This window comes from Pseudochaenichthys georgianus, chromosome 15 (genome assembly GCF_902827115.2).
Source record: "Pseudochaenichthys georgianus chromosome 15, fPseGeo1.2, whole genome shotgun sequence".
NCBI lineage: Eukaryota > Metazoa > Chordata > Actinopteri > Perciformes > Channichthyidae > Pseudochaenichthys > Pseudochaenichthys georgianus.
The window spans coordinates 35,917,549-35,937,861 of NC_047517.1; the positions used below are offsets into that span (position 1 = coordinate 35,917,549).

Here is a 20,313-nt window from a genome sequence, read left to right on the forward strand (position 1 = left end):
TAAGGGCAGCTGACATAAACGAATGCCGTGCTTCCATGAGCGTCAAATCCCGACGCAGATGGGAATACATTGCAATCAGTTGAAAGCTATTTGCGTCCCTTTATGACGCTGAAGAAGCCTAGGAGCGTCACAATTGGACGCCACGGACACTGACCAAACGTCGCTATTGGACTGGGAGTGAGAGTGTGTTGTCTAAACACCGTCTGCAGCGCCTCGAACAACGGCACCAGCAACAGCAGGACACACGAGACATCTCTTAACACCATGCCACTTCAGGCGGTCTTTGGGGCTGATGGTGCTGCAGTCTGTGGGGACCTTTAACCAACAGCAGGAGGCGGTTCGTTATCTGCAAAGCGCTCCACTTCACTCCTTTATTAAATGGACAGTGATGACATGAGATAATACTCATATCATTGTATCACTTTGAACACCTGTGGAGATCATCTTGACTCATGTTCTAAATTGTTTTCCTCTTGTGGTGCAGCAGCACGTGTCATCACAACACGGCCTCTTGTTGTTTCCGTGTTATTTGAAGCGTGAGTGAATCCCTCTTTGTAAATAATACCAGCTGACAACCACGCTGTCACCTGGACCATCAGGGGACATAATGGAGGTCCCCATCATTAATTTTAGGGTGAAGACTTGGTAAGGGTGTAACGATCAACTATCTAAACTAGTTGTGTTAATTAAACGCACAAGGGGTTCTTGAATGAAATAAGATTATAAAAGGTAAACAGAAATAATAAGCGGATAATCTGCGCCTTAAACAAAATAAACAGAGACAGATTTCATGCATGGATCCATTATATTGACAGTTTTCCAGCCAAACAACGCAAACAAAACTAAACAGTCCGCTCTGCGATACACAAAAAGTGTCTTTACTGCCTAATCCAGGCTATTGTTCATTGACAAAACAACTGTTGCTCCTGCGCCCGTCGGCGGCAAAAACAGAAATGTTTGTAGGCCTTTTCAGGCTATATTCCACACAAAAAAGGAAACACGAGGTCCTGCGTGGCACACAGGAGCGATCTCACCCTGTGTCGGAGAGAATCTCTCTCTCTGTGCGCGTCCTCTCCAAGGAGACGTGCTTCCAGGTCGGTCGATGCAATATCCACATACGGTTACTTTCAGTTACTTCCCCATTTTACATATATACACATGCTGAGAAACCGTAACTATCCCGCTGAATACCCGCATTCACCACACACAGGCTTCCTCCTCCCGTGAGAACCACCCCTGGCATCCTGTTGACGTGCCCACTAAAAAGCCTCTGGGCGCGCCGCGACAGGTGAATATGCAAATGAGGCTTGCAGAACCACACCCTCAAACCTTACATAAAAGTGGACATTTTAACGACTGTAGTTGCGAGGATAATACACATGCATCATAGATTCTAATTTCATTTGAATCTAAACGACATGCCTTAACCCTTTCCCCTGCCCCTACAGTTTATAAGAAACACTGAGATCAATCTGCGACTGTCACAAGGGTAAGGGTTAGGGTTAGGCATGTGTTGGTTATGGTTAAGGTTAGAATAAGTCTCCAGAAAATGCATGTAAGTCAGTGTAATGTCCCCTGAACTGTGTGTGTGTGTGTGTGTGTGTGTGTGTGTGTGTGTGTGTGTGTGTGTGTGTGTGTGTGTGTGTGTGTGTGTGTGTGTGTGTGTGTGTGTGTGTGTGTGTGTGTGTGCGGGGGAGGACAGCAGGCAGTGGGAGGTTTTCATCATTTCAGCCGGAGAGAGTTTCATTAAAGAGGTTCTATTATACTTTTTGGGGTTTTCTCTTTCCTATAGTGTGTTATATAGGTTTGTGTGCATGTAAACGGTCTGCAAAGGCTACAATTCCTGTGTTCCCTTTGTTTACTGCCGGAACATAGTGACATCACTATTTAACACAAGCGCTTCTATTGGCTAGCGCTCAAACACATCGTACGTGATAGGCTAAGGGGCGGGACATCTCTAAGCGGTTGACCAATCACAACAGAGCCGGCCAGCTAACCAATCAGAGCAGCTCTGGTTCCAGACAGAGGGTGAAAAGAGCTTTCTGAACATTAAAGCATGGAGACTTGTCCCAGTAGAGACACGACATACGGCCCCTATGAATAGAGAAATTAATACACATTTAAACGTTTGCCAACCTAAGAGTTTAAAAGGTATCTATGGATCTAACTTATAATCTTGTGTCTCAACTCTAAAACATCTCTGCATTTATAAAACACGGTGTCTGAGTCAGCAATAAAGGTGAAGGATTGTAATCGACTCAAAAGAAGAGAAAAGTCCGTCTCATAAAAAAAATCACACGTTTATTTTTCACTGAACAGTTTTGTATTTCTTACTAAAATATCTGTACAAGTTAAAATCTCACAGCGAGTCACTCCAACACTCTGACACTACAAACATCCTCCAGACCATGATGATGTGTTTCCAGGAGAGGAACTAAACCACAAACTCATTCCTCAATTTAAAGTGACGTTCAGTAAACGGTTCACTCTGCATAAAGCTTCCTCCATTGTCTCTGTGTTTAGACGAGTTGTGTTTCTGATTTTCCCCCTCCAGTAGATCTGCAGTGAGGTGCATTATGAGTGTATATTTTACATTGTTATAAATACTATGGATTAGATACTTTTAAAGGTGTCTTTCTGTGTTGTATTTGGGTCAATGGTGGAATGTGTTAGCCCCATAGGTCCACCTAAGGGTGTGGCGTAACACTTGGTAACAGAAAGTTGCATCCTTCTCACCGCAATACCTACTGTTTGAAACAAAACTGTACGCTGGAGGCACAGGAAAGCCACAGAAAACAACAAAACAAGCAAAAGGAATATACAGGAAGTACAATAAATAAAGATTTCAGTTTTTCATAGAGAAGCGAAGTCCCTCCCTTTCCGGTGGAGCTCCATGAGACCTTATTTTGGAAAATTATGTATTGAAGTCAATGGAGAGAGAAAGATTGTGCCACGAATTACACAATTTAAAAGAGAATTTTGCAAGTCAAAAAAAAAAAAAGTGTAGTAAACTGTGAAGTAACACTTTTTGTGTGTGAAACGCTCAATGAACTACATCTCCCATCTCGCACCACACACCAAGACGGCCGTCACGTTGGAACATTTCACTTCTTTCTTTCAGAATGAGGCGGAAAGTATTAAAAGAGGTGAAAATCACTCCAAGTCTGGGCATGTTGAGAGCTGTGCATACACACAAGGGGAGTTAGTCTGTTCGTAAGAGCCAGCATGCGGGACCGGGATTCTGGGATTTGTAGTCTTTCTAGTTGCGTATTTTTCATAGTCTTATATTTCAACAGTTTTACGACAAACTGTGACTTTTTTGACACGGAAATAATTATTTAAGATTGACAAACATCATATGTGTAATTCGTGGCACAATTCAAACGGGATGGAAAGATAATCTTTCTCTCTCCATTGACTTCAATACAAACTTTTTCCGAAATAAGGTCCCATGGGTCGGAAGTAGATGGGCGGGACTTCGCCTCTATTTCATTTTTTCAGCGACAACATAATGAAAACATAATACTGATAGGAAAAACTTTGAGATAAAATGAAAACATTTCAATGTGAACGGATCAATTTAGCCTTGCCACAGTTCAAACAGTAAGCAAACAAAATTACAAAACACAAACTTTAAATATCCAGCAATCCAATGTGTTTAAATAACTTAAAACCAAACACTGCTTCCTTTACTTTCAAAAAACAGTTCCTTTTATAATCGTTTCAAACATTTCAACACGACCGATTTAAATAAAGTAATTACTTTGAAGATTCACATCATTAATTAAATATTTACAATTTCACTGCCAGTATTGACATATTATAAACACGTTGTAGTTGTGCATCTATTTACAGTCTTTACAAACGTACAACCACAGGAAGAGAAAAACCAAACGAGTGTAAAGTGTGTGTGTCAGTCTGTAAAGCACAGAGGCTTGACAAGGCGTCGGTCCGTCGGGGTCAAAGCCCCTCCTAAATGTAATATTCTCTCTGGCTCTCGCTCTGCACACCGCCCTGCAGGCTGTCCTCAGGCTTCACTTCCTGGTTCCGACACGTCCCTTTCCGCCCGTGGACGAGTCGGGCCGTCACGGCTAACGCTGACACGGTCACAAAGATCACCACCGCGATCACGCCTGAGAAGACGAAGCGGAAATAGCAAAAATAATTAGCTATACTATAATACTAAATACTATAATACATTTGATTTACATAGCACACTTTAAAAACAACGTCATCTCAAGGTACTTCACAATGCTATAAGGAGAAAATAATAAAACAAATACAATTAAAATATATATTTAAGAACATATTGAAATATGGTACAAAAAAAAGAAAAAAGGTGAAGAGTCGAGCAATGTTTTACGTGATAAAGATTGTTTTCCCACTCTGAATCACTTGATTGATAAGGACGGGTTAACATTTACTTAAATACAATGTTATGACAGCTCAAGGCTTTTATAGAAACTATCACCAAAACACACAGATTTTTTATCAGCTTTGTGTACTTGTATTGTTTCTAACCGAGTGAGGTTTGAATACCCTACATTCACCAATTTGACGTAACATACATGACATTTCTTTCCCCCAAAATAAGCAAACAAACATAATAAATTATATAATAAATCAATAAATAAAATTAAAGAAAACATTTGTTGTCATCACATCCAATTGCGTCCCCACTCACACAGGGACGCTTTCTGTCCGAGTGACATTAACATTAGTGTGAGAGTGAAACACGTTGCTGCTACCTCCAATCAGAGCCGAGTCGCTCCTCATGGCGTTCACCAGAGGCTGACCTGCTCCCACTGATCCGGACTGACCTGCAGCACAGAGGCCAGAGACACGAGGGACAGAGACAGGAGGGACAGAGACATGAGGGACAGAGACAGGAGTCAAGAAAGCACAAAGAGAAACCCTCTCCCACGGGGATTTTAGGCTTTGCAGACCCTTTACATGCACTAAAACCTATATAACGCCAGATAGCATAATAGGGCCTCTTCAAAGGTCACCTATTATACAAAATCCACTTCTTCATGTCTCTTCTACTTCAACATGTGTCCCCTCTTCTTAATGTCTCTTCTACATCAACATGTGTCCCCTCTTCTTCATGTCTCTTCTACTTCAACATGTGTGCCCTCTTCTTAATGTCTCTTCTACATCAACATGTGTCCCCTCTTCTTAATGTCTCTTCTACATCAACATGTGTCCCCTCTTCTTCATGTCTCTTCTACATCAACATGTGTCCCCTCTTCTTCATGTCTCTTCTACATCAACATGTGTCCCCTCTTCTTCATGTCTCTTCTACATCAACATGTGTCCCCTCTTCTTCATGTCTCTTCTACATCAGCATGTGTCCTCTCTTCTTCATGTCTCTTCTACATCAACATGTGTCCCCTCTTCTTCATGTCTCTTCTACATCAACATGTGTCCCCTCTTCTTCATGTCTCTTCTACATCAACATGTGTCCCCTCTTCTTCATGTCTCTTCTACGTCAACATGTGTCCCCTCTTCTTCATGTCTCTTCTACATCAACCTGTGTCCCCTCTTCTTCATGTCTCTTCTACATCAACATGTGTCCCTCTTCTTCATGTCTCTTCTTCATGTCTCTTCTACATCAACATGTGTCCCCTCTTCTTCATGTCTCTTCTACATCAACATGTGTCCCCTCTTCTTCATGTCTCTTCTACATCAACATGTGTCCCCTCTTCTTCATGTCTCCTCTCCATCAACAAGTGTCCCCTCTTCTTCATCGTCTCTGCTACATCAACATGTGTCCCCTCTTCCTCATGTCTCTTCTACATCAACATGTGTCCCCTCTTCTTCATGTCTCTTCTACATCAACATGTGTCCCCTCTTCTTCATGTCTCTTCTACATCAACATGTGTCCCCTCTTCTTCATGTCTCTTCTACATCAACATGTGTCCCCTCTTCTTCATGTCTCTTCTACATCAACATGTGTCCCCTCTTCTTCATGTCTCTTCTACATCAACATGTGTCCCCTCTTCTTCATGTCTCTTCTTCAACAACATGTGTCCCCTCTTCTTCATGTCTCTTCTACATCAACATGTGTCCCCTCTTCTTCATGTCTCTTCTACGTCAACATGTGTCCCCTCTTCTCCATGTCTCTTCTACATGTCTCTTCTACATCAACATGTGTCCCCTCTTCTCCATGTCTCTTCTACATCAACATGTGTCCCCTCTTCTTCATGTCTCTTCTACATCAACATGTGTCCCCTCTTCTCCATGTCTCTTCTACATCAACATGTGTCCCCTCTTCTCCATGTCTCTTCTACATCAACATGTGTCCCCTCTGTGTAAAGAGACTCTGAAAGTTTCAGGAACAAAGATTCTCTCTCTTTTTGTCCTGATCCATTTCTATAAAAACCTGTCTGAAATTGAGCTGATCAGATTTTGGCTACTTAATGATGTCATAACAATGTGTTGTCGTGTGTAACCATTAGCCAATCAGCAACCAAGGTAACCCCCCCCCCCCCCCCCCCCTTATCACCTGAATCTCCTCCTATCGAGCACCATTGAGTTCTTTGTAACCAAATGTCTCTCAGAGGGGCTCCTTATTTTCATCTAAAGTAACAGACAGAGAATCAGCACTTTGGAAACAGGGCTGAAACAGAGGGGATTATGGGTAATGCTGCAATGATCTGTTTGGTGTTTGGAGCCACACACTTCAGAGACAGGTTCTGTATATATCTGAGAGCTGTAATGTATTGATGAGAAACAGTATAATAGGAGACCTTTAAAGTGTGAATGAAGTGACCACTAAAACACACACATTTCTCCTCTGACCTGACAGGTGGTGTGTGGTTTCTGCTGCGTAGGGATTGGCCGAAGTGGAGCCACATGTGTTCGGGAGCAGAGGGCCGGTGACGAGGTCCGGGTGGAGCAAAGCGGCTTTCAGAGGGCTGACGGAGTTAAAGAGGACGGCCGACAGACAGCCTGTGAAACCCAGAGAGGAGAGACGAGACATCTCCGGGTCCAACTCAACAGAGTCTGGAGAGGAGAGAAGCATGCTTTAAAGACGGATCAGGAATCAGGAGACACCTGACATTTGTGTTTCTGAAACGTATTACAACGATATACCGCCTTTTAAACGGTTGTTTTTTGGCCAAATAGCAGCGCAAAACATATTTGGAAGCAAAAAAGAAACAACTACAACATACAGCGCACCTTCAGTGTCTAATTTACTCAACCACAACTTTATTTCGATGTATTGACCCCTTCCTAACATAACAATACATACATCTGACTTGCACAATAATGAACATAATAATAATTCCTTACATTTATTATAGCGCTTTTCCAGATGCTCAAAGCGCTTCACAGATACACATTACACATATTTTTTATACATGCAATGGTCACTGTGGAGCAAGTGCAGGTGAAGTGTCTTGCCCAAGGACACACGGCTTTACAGACGCTGCAGCGACGGGTTTCACCCCTTGATCTGATGATCAGATGCACAGTGCACTGCGCCACACCGTCCATCTTCACGCCTCGAGGTCATCGAGGCGCTTTTACAAGTACACATTGATATTATACATGTACTGTGGACAATACCAACAGGAGCAAATCCAGGTGAAGTGTCTTGCCCAAGGACACAACGGCCTGACGCAGTGGGGGCGGGAGCGGGGTTCGAACCGGAGTTCCCCAGCACCCCTTGATCAGATGCACAGACCACTGCGCCACCCGTCCTTGACATAATAATAATAATAATAATAATAATAATAATAATAATAATAATAATAATAATAATAATAATAATAATAATATATTTAATTCATATAGCGCTTCTCATCTGCCAAGTGCTTCACAACAAGGGATACTGATACGCTTTGAGATAATAAAAGACAAATAATTGTAATAATAATAAGAAATCAAAAAATCAAAAATAAAATAGAGTACAAAAATAAAAGTCGGACATGCAGGTAATTCACTTGAAGTGAGCATCTCCACTGTAAGTGTTGCTGCATTAAATACAATGGAACCCCGATAACCCGACTGCGTACGCCGGCACAAACTATTATTGTTCGGTTGTCGGAGAAAATGTAATGTTTTGAGTGTTTGTTGTTTAGTGTGTAACTTCCGGGAAAAGAAGGAAATCCAATTATAGCCAAATCTAGCATAAATCATGTCTTCTCTTGTTGAGATGAATGTATTTTATGCACGGTCCTTGTTGAATAAAGACATAATAATAACAATAATAACAACAATAAAGAACACTTCAGCTTTTCAGAACAACTGACGATGCAACGTCTTCCTCCAAAGAAGATGCATTATGTAAGAAATAACAGAAGCATCATGAAAGAACATCTTAACGGGAACATCCTGAACGTTGTTGTGGCTTTTGTTTCCTCTCGCTTCACAACTGTGCGAACAGTTTGAAAACTAGTTGGGAATATGTTTTCTAAAAGAACATATTCAGAACATCTTGAATAATAGATACAAACTTCAGTTCATCCGGCTGAGTGGTCGGAATATGAAGGATCTTTGTCGTGTGCCCTTTCTGTTAGTCGTCTGTCTGCCTTTTTCTCTGAAGCAATTCTCTCAGTTAAGAGCTAGTCCGTGGCATCCATTGTGTGTGTGTGGTTTTAATCACATCACATCTTAGTGCTTAAAGGCTCCAGTATTTATATGTATGAGTACAAACAACAGCTGTCCCTGGGATGAGCAGCGGTCTGAGAGACTGTCTGAGTGCTCTGAGCTGAAGGCCTCGCCTGGTTTCTACAGACTCACCTGGCACTCTGCCGAGCACCAGAGACCGGGGGCTGTTCAGTTCTGCATCCGACGTCAGGTTGAAGTCCTCTCTGGTGTTCTGGTCAATCTAAAAGAGATTATAAAGAAGCGTCTTCAAATGGAATATAAATACTTAAAAGGGTTATTACACAACTTTGACAGAAGTCATATGAAATCTCCATGTTTTTGCAGAAAGGATGCTTTTGTTTTCTGTGATTTTCCTTATTATTGCACAGTTATGTGTGATATAAAAACAACCACAAAGCAAAAGGATGCAACATACTAAGGATGTGTTGAACTTCTTACAATTGTACCGACAGGACCTCAGAATCAGTGAGACAGTTTCATCTGGTTGGAACACAGTTGAAGAACCAGCTATGTATCATCAGCATACCACCTGTTTTCTTCAAGGTTGTGTCTTCCTGGTCGAATGTACTTCTTGTGAGTCGCTTTGGATAAAAGCGTCAGCTAAATGTAATGTAATGCATCCTGTCTAACTGCAAAGCGCTCTCATGTATTTCCCTCTGCAAGCTATTTTTAACAAATGATGCTTATAAAAAGTGGGGTGTACAGAATTGGCAATTTCCAAAAGTGAGGCGGACATGTCTCCAGCATCCCCAGCGTAAACAACACGGACCTGACAACTAACATGAGACATGTTAAGCATGAGGCTCTGGTGCTCAAAGCTTAGAAAGCTAGTCTTACTTTGCAGGTAAGAGAAAGAGCCTGTTTGTCGGAGCTGATAACGTGAGAGTCCGTTGTTTCACTGCAGATTTATGATCTGTGAGTAATTCCAGCAACTCGTCCCTGCATGTCGTCTTCTTGTAGATTCTCCCGCTGGTCGCTGCAGTCGACTGACAGAGAGGCTGCTGGGAATTGCAGGGTGACTCTGGTTTTAGTACTGACAGAGTGTGAGTGTGTGTGTGTGTGTGTGTGTGTGTGTGTGTGTGTGTGTGTGTGTGTGTGTGTGTTACCTGCAGAGAGACAGCATCTGCCCTCCTGCTGATGCTGACAGCATGAAGCTGTGCGTTGTTGAGGTTCCTCACTTTGCTCCTCAGGATCTCTGCCTCTCTGCTGCCGTCCAGCCTGTAGCGCACCTCCAGCATGTCTGCGCGCGCACACACACCACACACACACACACACACACACACACACACACACACACACACACACACACACACACACACACCACACACAACACACACACACACACACACACCACACACACACACCACACACACACACACACACACACACACACACACACACACACCACACACACACACACACACACACACACACACACACACACACACACACACACACACACACACACACACACACACACACAGAGAGGCAGACGTTAACCTCACACAGGTCCTAAAGGCGGAGCTACAATCGTAAGATAGGTTAGTCTTTTTTAAATAAAGGTAAGAGGCTCACCGTGCTTGTTGAGCAGCACAGCCAGGTACTCTCTGTGGAAGGAGCTGACGAAGAGGAGCAGAGCCGGACTCTGACTCGTCCTGAAGCTCAGGGAGATGTTCTCTCCTCTCGGGGAGATGTTCTCTCCTCTCGGGGAGATGTTCTCTCCTCTCGGGGTGAAGTCAGAGGAAACGGAGCTGCCGTTCAACACCGACTCCCTGAAGGTGTAGCTGACGGATGTTCCCGACTTGAAGCTGGCTGAAACCTCTGCAGAGAGGGAGATGATGTCCGGAAGTTTAACAACAGGGTGGTAGGAGCGATTGTCTCCTTTGTAGCTTTACAGTAAGTAGGTGTAAAGCATAATAGGGCCCTTTAAACGCAGATACTTCGATGAGGTTACTGTCCATGATAGCAAACACATGAAGGTAAACTAAATCAGTTCATCTGGGGATTTTTCACTATCCATTAGGCAACGCAAGTTAATTGATACAACTAGTTAGTCAATTTATTGAAAAAAAATATAACAATAATATATATATTCTCTTTTTTTCTTTTTTTCACTCAGATTAATAATTATAACAAAGTACCAAAAATAATAATAATAACAACAAAAAAAAATAAAAATAATTTTCAGATAGTCTCTGTTCATGTTCAACAGGGGCAAGAAGAAGCTTAAAAAAACTTTTCTGGTCCTCCCCCCTCTAACATATATGTTTCATATAAAACATTAGGTCATTGTCATCAGCGACATGTTTGTCTTGTTAATCTTTTTTTTTACAAAACAATCAGAAAGAAATTACTTTTTACAATTACAAGAAATAACAACAAATGGGATTTTACAGGTCCTGTTATAACCATTAATGATTTGACTCCTAAATAATACTTTCATTTTTAGATAGACTTGTACAATCTTTCAGTGCATCGTTACAGTTATTCCACAGACTAACACCTTTTGATGAGATGCAATGAAGTTTGGCATTTGTTCGTACGGGTGGTTTTTTGAAAATGCAGTTTCCTCTCAACATGTGTATGCTTTCTCTCTGTGTGAAAAGTCCCTGGATGTTATGTTATACTAGTTTCAACACAAGGCAATTCAAAGTGCTTCTCAAAAAACATTAAAAGCATTAAAACAGTGTTGATGAAACACAACAAACAGTCACAACAAGCTTAATTAGTTTCATTTGGCAGAAAAAGAGAGAAATGAACACTAAGCAAAGATAAAGTCAAGTATAACCCTATTGTTTTTCTTTTCGAATACAGATTTTACTGCTATTATAAGTTTTCTGTGAAAATGTGAATAGTTTCAGTTCGCTGCCTTCAAGGTGTTTTCACACACACACCTAGTGTTCTCGTTAATTACGTTATCACGGGAACAAAGAGTCGTCACATCAGAAACACAACCACTTGTAAAAAAGCACACCAGCTGTTTTTTTATGCGAAGACATTACAGGAAATCACAGCTCTGAGTGTTTAATTATCAGATTCCTTTCGTCAGCTGCTTTCTGCTGGAAGAGGAGCAGCAATTAGAGTCGTCAGAGCGGCTGTTCAAACACTACATGTATCAGTTATAAGATGCAGAGCGAAGACATAGTGGCTTTACTCATTCAAAATTAAATGCAAATGATACGATACCTGCAAAACTGTGAACCAAACTTTAACTTAGTCAAACTCAACTTTTAACAGTCGAGGCAAAAGGAAAATGCAGGCGGTAAGCCAAAGCTATTTGAATGAGTGAAAACACACAGAAAATTAATCTGTAAAAGCTTCTTCAAATTAAATGTTGACCCTTTGAAGCAGCTTTTACTGTATGGTAATGTTGTTCCTAATTTCTCGTGACATTTCCACCCTGACCCAAAGTCTGACCCGTTACTCCCCAAGCTTGTTTGCAATGTAACACATTCAGTATTCAGGCTGTGATTTTGGGGGTCAGCAGTTTTTGGACATCAGCCACACACCAACAGTTTCCAAAGATAAGCATCTGTCAGGATTAGTTCTCGGGGAGATGTTCATCAAACAAATATTGGAAGAGGAAGAAATTGTAGCACGATCATTTTGCCACAAAAAATACTTGAAGGTAAAATGATTTCTCCAAATGTTCATACTGGTACAGCCGACAATAGGGTCCTTACATCCCCATCATTATGCTCCAGGTGCTGCTGGGAGATTAGGCGTACCTCCAGAGATGGCACAAGTACACACATCCTTTACTCAAGTAGAAGTACATGATACTCGTGTTCAAACAAACATGGTGAAAGTAGAAGTACTGCCTAAACTTCTTTACTCAAGTCAAAGTAAAGAGGCTTTGAAGTGTACTTCAGTAGAAAGTACCCATAACTAGCAGCTGCTTTAAAGACTACCTGACCTCCCTTTATATTAATAGAACAATAATGTCATTGTTAGCTAATGAATGTTTCCATGCTGAACAACGGCAACATGACAACGTTTCCATTGGTCCCTCTTCTTTAGAGAAGACCAGGAAGTGATGGATACACGGATCGTGTTCCAACCAATAGGCACGCAATGACTCTAAAGAATAATGAACACGCACCAACACACATTCAGACTAAAGGAACCAGCTGTTTGGGAAATGAGAGAAGTAGAAAGTACAGGTATTTTGGTTCAACATGTGAGAAGTAGAAAGTACAGGTATTTGAGTTCAACATGTAAGAAGTAGAAAGTACAGGTATTTGTGTTCAACATGTAAGAAGTAGAAAGTACAGGTATTTGAGTTCAACATGTAAGAAGTAGAAAGTACAGGTATTGGGTTCAACATGTAAGAAGTAGAAAGTTCGGTATTTGAGTTCAACATGTAAGAAGTAGAAAGTACAGGTATTTGTGTTCAACATGTAAGAAGTAGAAAGTACAGGTATTTGAGTTCAACATGTAAGAAGTAGAAAGTACAGGTATTTGGGTTCAACATGTAAGAAGTAGAAGTTCAGGTATTTGTGTTTAACATGTAAGAAGTAGAAAGTACAGGTATTTGTGTTTAACATGTAAGAAGTAGAAAGTACAGGTATTTGTGTTCAACATGTAAGAAGTAGAAAGTTCAGGTATTTGTGTTTAACATGTAAGAAGTAGAAAGTACAGGTATTTGTGTTCAACATGTAAGAAGTAGAAAGTACAGGTATTTGTGTTAGAAATGTAAGAAGTAGAAAGTACAGGTATTTGTGTTAGAAATGTAAGAAGTAGAAAGTACAGGTATTTGAGTTCAACATGTAAGAAGTAGAAAGTTCAGGTATTTGAGTTCAACATGTAAGAAGTAGAAAGTACAGGTATTTGTGTTAGAAATGTAAGAAGTAGAAAGTACAGGTATTTGTGTTAGAAATGTAAGAAGTAGAAAGTACAGGTATTTGAGTTCAACATGTAAGAAGTAGAAAGTTCAGGTATTTGAGTTCAACATGTAAGAAGTAGAAAGTACAGGTATTTGTGTTAGATATGTAAGAAGTAGAAGTAAGAAGTCGTCACAAAAATAAGTAGTGGAGTAAAGTACTGAAACCAGAACAATGTACTTAAGTACAGTAACGAAGTATTTGTACTGCACTACTTCCCACCTCTGGGCGTACCTGTGTGGCAGAAGGCTCCGGTGAAGGCAGAGGAGGAGCAGTCGCAGGAGAAGCTGAGCGCTCTCTCCACACAGCGACCCTGGTTCTTACAGAGCGAGCCGTAGCTGCTGCAGTGACCCGGACAGCCGGCCTGGACCCCGGGGGTGATCCTCGCCCTCTGATCCAGATCCAGGGTGACCCCGTTCAGCTGCAGAGAGCGAATACACCCCCGAAAACCCTTCTGCCTGGACGCTGTGCCCCCTGAAGAGAAGACGCAGAGGAAACATTTCAGCATGCCTTTTCTCTTTTTATATGACTGTTAGAAAAATATCACTCGTCCCCGTCTTGAGCTTCAATCTCAGGATCCATGTATCTGTGATCCTCTCCAGATCGAAGCAGTCATCACATACAGAGCATCAACTAGTTCCTGAACAGTGTCCTTCACATGCTGATATCCAAGAGAGGGATTCAATGTTTACTTCAGATTAGCTCCACGTCAGAAATGAGCATGCTTGCCATATGTCTCTCTCCATAGAGGCTGAATCATCATGTTAATCACATAGCTATCATATGCCTCAAACAGTGCTGATGCTCTTCTAGGTCATCATACATCCTGTCAAGTACACAGCTACAGTTGGGATACCTTTGTTATCATGTGGACTCTGATATTGGAAGAGGACATTCAGTATTTTCCCAACAATGTCTCACTCTCTTCTTCACTGCAAAAGCCGTCCTTCTTATAACAAGGAAAAAGGAGTGTGATTTGAGGAGATACAGATTTAAAATAACCGGTCTCGTGCGGAAGTACAGCGCCACTTACAGGCCCGGCATATGTACTACAGCGTCTCCAGCGCTTTCGTGCGGTCTCGTGCGGAAGTACAGCGCCACTTACAGGCCCGGCATATGTACTACAGCGTCTCCAGCGCTTTCGTGCGGTCTCGTGCGGAAGTACAGCGCCACTTACAGTCCCGGCATATGTACTACAGCGTCTCCAGTGCTTTCGTGCGGTCTTGTGCGGAAGTACAGCGCCACTTACAGGCCCGGCATATGTACTACAACGTCTCCAGCGCTTTCGTGCGGTCTCGTGCGGAAGGACAGCGCCACTTACAGGCCCGGCATATGTACTACAGCGTCTCCAGCGCTTTCGTGCGGTCTCGTGCGGAAGTACAGCGCCACTTACAGGCCCGGCATATGTACTACAGTGTCTCCAGCGCTTTCGTGCGGTCTCGTGCGGAAGTACAGCGCCACTTACAGGCCCGGCATATGTACTACAGCGTCTCCAGCGCTTTCGTGCGGAAGTACAGCGCCACTTACAGGCCCGGCATATGTACTACAGCGTCTCCAGCGCTTTCGTGCGGAAGTACAGCGCCACTTACAGGCCCGGCATATGTACTACAGCGTCTCCAGTGCTTTCGTGCGGTCTCGTGCGGAAGTACAGCGCCACTTACAGGCCCGGCATATGTACTACAGCGTCTCCAGCACTTTCGTGCGGAAGTACAGCGCCACTTACAGGCCCGGCATATGTACTACAGCGTCTCCAGTGCTTTCGTGCGGTCTCGTGCGGAAGTACAGCGCCACTTACAGGCCCGGCATATGTACTACAGCGTCTCCAGCGCTTTCGTGCGGAAGTACAGCGCCACTTACAGGCCCGGCATATGTACTACAACGTCTCCAGTGCTTTCGTGCGGTCTCGTGCGGAAGGACAGCGCCACTTACAGGCCCGGCATATGTACTACAGCGTCTCCAGTGCTTTCGTGCGGTCTCGTGCGGAAGTACAGCGCCACTTACAGGCCCGACATATGTACTACAGCGTCTCCAGCGCTTTCGTGCGGTCTCGTGCGGAAGTACAGCGCCACTTACAGGCCCGGCATATGTACTACAGCGTCTCCAGCGCTTTCGTGCGGAAGTACAGCGCCACTTACAGGCCCGGCATATGTACTACAGCGTCTCCAGTGCTTTCGTGCGGTCTCGTGCGGAAGTACAGCGCCACTTACAGGCCCGGCATATGTACTACAGCGTCTCCAGCGCTTTCGTGCGGAAGTACAGCGCCACTTACAGGCCCGGCATATGTACTACAGCGTCTCCAGCGCTTTCGTGCGGAAGTACAGCGCCACTTCCAGGCCCGGCATATGTACTACAGCGTCTCCAGTGCTTTCGTGCGGTCTCGTGCGGAAGTACAGCGCCACTTACAGGCCCGGCATATGTACTACAGCGTCTCCAGCGCTTTCGTGCGGAAGTACAGCGCCACTTACAGGCCCGGCATATGTACTACAGCGTCTCCAGTGCTTTCGTGCGGTCTCGTGCGGAAGTACAGCGCCACTTACAGGCCCGGCATATGTACTACAGCATCTCCAGCGCTTTCGTGCGGAAGTACAGCGCCGCTTACAGGCCCGGCATATGTACTACAGCGTCTCTAGCGCTTTCGTGCGGAAGTACAGCGCCACTTACAGGCCCGGCATATGTACTACAGCGTCTCCAGCGCTTTCGTGCGGAAGTACAGCGCCACTTACAGGCCCGGCATATGTACTACAGCGTCTCCAGCGCTTTCGTGCGGTCTCGTGCGGAAGTACAGCGCCACTTACAGGCCCGGCATATGTAGGCTACTACAGCGTCTCCAGTGGTCTCGTGTGAACGGACACGTTAAATGAGCCGAATGCGTGTGAACGGAATACTTTTTTGAAAACGAATTCGGTGCGTAAACGCAAACGTTCCGTGTAAATGGGGTCTTACTCCGGAAAAAGTCAGAAAAAGAAAGTTAAATTGAACTTCATATTTAGTTCACCTTATTTCTTTCTTCTGCCTGCGGAGGCTCTCACACATCACTCATGCAAAAAGGTGCAGTTTTTTCAAGCCGGATGCTCCTAGTGCCAAACTATTTTGAGCAATTATTCCTGTTCAATAGCCCGTCTAACTCGGACAATTTAGGGCCATTTTCTGCCACTTTACTTTATGTTCCCGGAAGAAATTAATTGACGAGTAGAAGGAAAACTTTTCGACCTTTAGACACGATAAATGTGAAACCCATACTAATGCTACAGCAGCTCATTATAGGAGCAAACCTCAAGTCACAATGCTTTTTATAACTACTGACTATTTGTTCAAAGGAAAATGTGCTTTTTAATGTAAATTCACACTTTCCAAGCAGCGTTTCCTTCGTATCTGATTAGTATTAAACTTCCTACCTAGTTTTAATCACAAAGTCTTCATTATTTCCTATTTTCGAAGTGCAGATTGATTTGAAAAAGTCTGCACTACTTGATAGATAGAGTGGGAGGGATGAAACCCTCTTTAATGGTCACACATGCAGAGCACACACAGTGACGTGTGTTCTCTGCATTTAACCCACGCTAGTACCAGGAGACTAGTACTAGGAGCAGTGGGCAGCTATTGTACAGCGCCCGGGGAGCAATGGGAGTGAGGGGGGTGTCCGGCAGGGCAGGAGGTGAACTGGGACCTCTCCAAGTAGCAGTCCACACTCAGGTCTGGTCGGGGACTTGAACCGGCGACCCTACAGCTCCCCAACTGACTGAGCCACTGCCTTCATATATTGATATATCTCAATCAAATATAAATGCAGATGTGATGTTCTCCATGATGGATTATGCAAGCCAAGCAAGCCTTTTCATACAATATATTATTTAATCAAAATAAAATCGTATTATTTCTGTAATCAAATTGCAGGGTGACAGTGACTGATATCACATTTTATAATAAACACCTACATAAACAAAGATTTGCCACCACCTTCAAACTGGATTTCTGAAATGATGAGCTGATGAAACGCTGTGAAACAAAAGCTGGCAGGTGAAAAATTCAAGGCTTTTCATTGGCTGTTATCACCAAACCGATTGCTCATGTGAAAAGCTGGCAAGCCGTGAATCTTTCTGACAAATCTCCTGTCTTGCCTGGCATGTTTTTCCCTTTCCAGCGCATAATTTAGACTCCAGAAGTTATTGTTTTCTCACATTACAACCTCGAACTGTCCTCCAAGTTTACTCTGCTGCCATATAATTGCCAAACTGGCAACTTGGAGACTTTATGATGAGATAAACAGCTTTCTGGGACCGCAGCGCTGATGAGGTTCATATCAGGGCTCGGAGTTTCATCAGGAGCTGTCAGGAAAGTTCCTCCACTAATGGACTCGATATAAACTCTGCACCAAGGTTACTGGGAGGAAACTGACCACTACAAAACAAGACTTTCACAGCATCATCCTGAGGACTTTACCTCAGTCTATTAGGTGTTTATAAAGGTATCAGTTCCATAACCTTAGCCTGTGTTTCGTTCCTTTGCTGAGGTTTTGGATTGATTGATCTTTTTTAAATCTGTCCGTTTCAATGTGGATCAATGAGCAGGCAGCTGCTCCCTGTACAGAGCGAACTAAGATAGGAGCTTTAGTGAGAAGTATTGCTGAAGGCTTAACGTTTCCGTCACTATCTGTTTACTTCAGGAGGCTGCCAGCTTCCCTTGGGGTCAATACAAAAAGCCATGCAGTTTGTAATATTTGTGTGTGTGTGTGTGTGTGTGTGTGTGTGTGTGTGTGTGTGTGTGTGTGTGTGTGTGTGTGTGTGTGTGTGTGTGTGGGTGAAAGAAAAGGTACAGAGTCAAGGAGAGAAATTGAATGGAAGGCAGAGAAAGAAATATGGTTTTCATTGAAGACTGAAATGATGGGGAGGTTATTGGAAATGTGTACACCATGATTGTGTATAGAGATGGTGAATACCGTATTGTTTTCTTTTGAATTGCATCTAAATGAAGTTAGCTACATTTTCATCCCTTTCTTCTTACACCACTTTTACATTACATTACATTTAGCTGACGCTTTTATCCAAAGCGACTTACAATAAGTACATTCGACCAGGAAGACACAACCTTGAGGAAAACAGAATCATATAAGTACATCAGGTTTCATAGAGCCAAGTATTTCAAGTGCTACTCAACTGGCTTTAGATAAGCCAGTCCTTTATTAGTATATAAGTGCTCTGTTAGCAGTGCTTTGTTAATAGTTCTATCGCTCGAAGTGGAGTCGAAAGAGATGAGTTTTCAGTCTGCGCCGGAAGATGTGCAGGCTTCATCCCTTCCTTCTTACTTCCCTTGATCCCTATCTCTTCATCCCTTCCTGCCTAGATGCAATTTTCCGTTTATCCCTCCCTTACATCCTATAGCGACAGCAGGAAACAAACAAAGTCGCTGAGAGGCAGAGGCCGGGCCCGTTTGATATTGTGTGACACGCTACAAAAAAGTATTTGCTGCAATCAAAAACTCTGTTGAAAAATAATGTGGTTTCATGAAAACTGGGATGATCAGCTTATTCTCCTTGGACATGAACATTGATATCAATCAGTGATCAAAGCAATCATTAAAACGTGCGGCCAACAAAAAGTACAACGGCCCTGCGTCACCTCTTTTCCACACACACACCTCACGCAGCTGAACAGGATTATAATGAGTGCCGGCCATACCCATGTGACCCAAGCCAACCAATCAACAGCGACCAATCAAACATCCTATATCAAAAACAAGCGCATTGTTATACACGTTTCATGGCTCCGACACATCCATTCATCTGTTCATCCCCATCCCCCCTCCTTCATCCCCCCTCCTTCATCTCACACCCCCTACATCCCTTCTTCCATCTGTACATCCCTATCTCCATACATCCATCACTAGATGCCTTCCTCCTTCTCTACATCACCACATCCCTTCCGCCCTACATGCAATCATCAGTGTATCCCCCTCTACATCCCGTCATCCCTTTATCACTTCCCCCTCTACACCCCTCATCCTTTCATCCTTTCCTACATCCCTTACAATCTATCATCCCTTCATCCCTTCCTTCATGCTCTTCCCTCTGTCTCACATCATTCCTCTATTTAATGTCATGCATCATTTCTGTCAGTGCAGTTACCATCCAGGGCTTCTATTCAGATTGTGCACAAACAACATCCCTCATCCTTTTTCGCCCCAGCCCCTTACATTCAATAGCTCCTGTAAATACACTCACTCACTCACTCACTCACTCACTCACTCACTCACTCACTCACTCACTCACTCACTCACTCACTCACTCACTCACTCACTCACTCACTCACTCACTCACTCACTCACTCACTCAATCACTCACTCACTCACGCACTCACTCACTCACTCACTCACTCACTCACTCACTCACTCACTCACTCACTCACTCACTCACTCACTCACTCACTCACTCACTCACTCACTCACTCACTCACTCACTCACTCACTCACTCACTCACTCACTCACTCACTCACTCACTCACTCACCTATAAATAGCTGGCTGTTGAGCTGCAGGTGGATGTGCCCGTCAGCCGGCGCCTCCTGAGTGGCAGCCGGCAGCTCGTCGAGGCGCAGCGACGCCTCTTTAACGTTTCGCTCGGCGCGGATGCGGTGCCACCGGTTATCATTCAGCGGAGAGTCGGCCTGCACACGGACCTCCAGAGGACCGTTCCCCACGTCGAAGGAGAACACCACCTCAGAGGAAGCTGAGGAGAAGAGGCAAGACATGTGTGCATAGCTACAGTGTAATTAAACAAGTACATGCTTAGGTCACAGGCTCCTCCAACAGTAAAATAA

General features: G+C 43.6%; 1 protein-coding gene across 1 annotated transcript in view; it reads right to left on the reverse strand.

Annotated features, from left to right (window-relative positions):
- Nucleotides 1-2,351: 2,351 nt before the first annotated feature.
- Nucleotides 2,352-20,313, reverse strand: part of LOC117459802 (contactin-associated protein-like 4) — a 51,283-nt gene continuing 33,321 nt past the window's right edge. Inside the window, exons 15-22 of the mRNA XM_034100929.2 lie at nt 20,004-20,222; nt 13,737-13,976; nt 10,195-10,440; nt 9,726-9,859; nt 8,752-8,839; nt 6,805-7,008; nt 4,749-4,820; nt 2,352-4,133 (exon numbers count right to left, since the gene is read on the reverse strand). Coding sequence (XP_033956820.2) covers nt 3,973-4,133; nt 4,749-4,820; nt 6,805-7,008; nt 8,752-8,839; nt 9,726-9,859; nt 10,195-10,440; nt 13,737-13,976; nt 20,004-20,222 — 1,364 coding nt within the window. The 3' untranslated portion in view covers nt 2,352-3,972. The remainder of the gene's footprint in view (nt 4,134-4,748; nt 4,821-6,804; nt 7,009-8,751; nt 8,840-9,725; nt 9,860-10,194; nt 10,441-13,736; nt 13,977-20,003; nt 20,223-20,313) is intronic.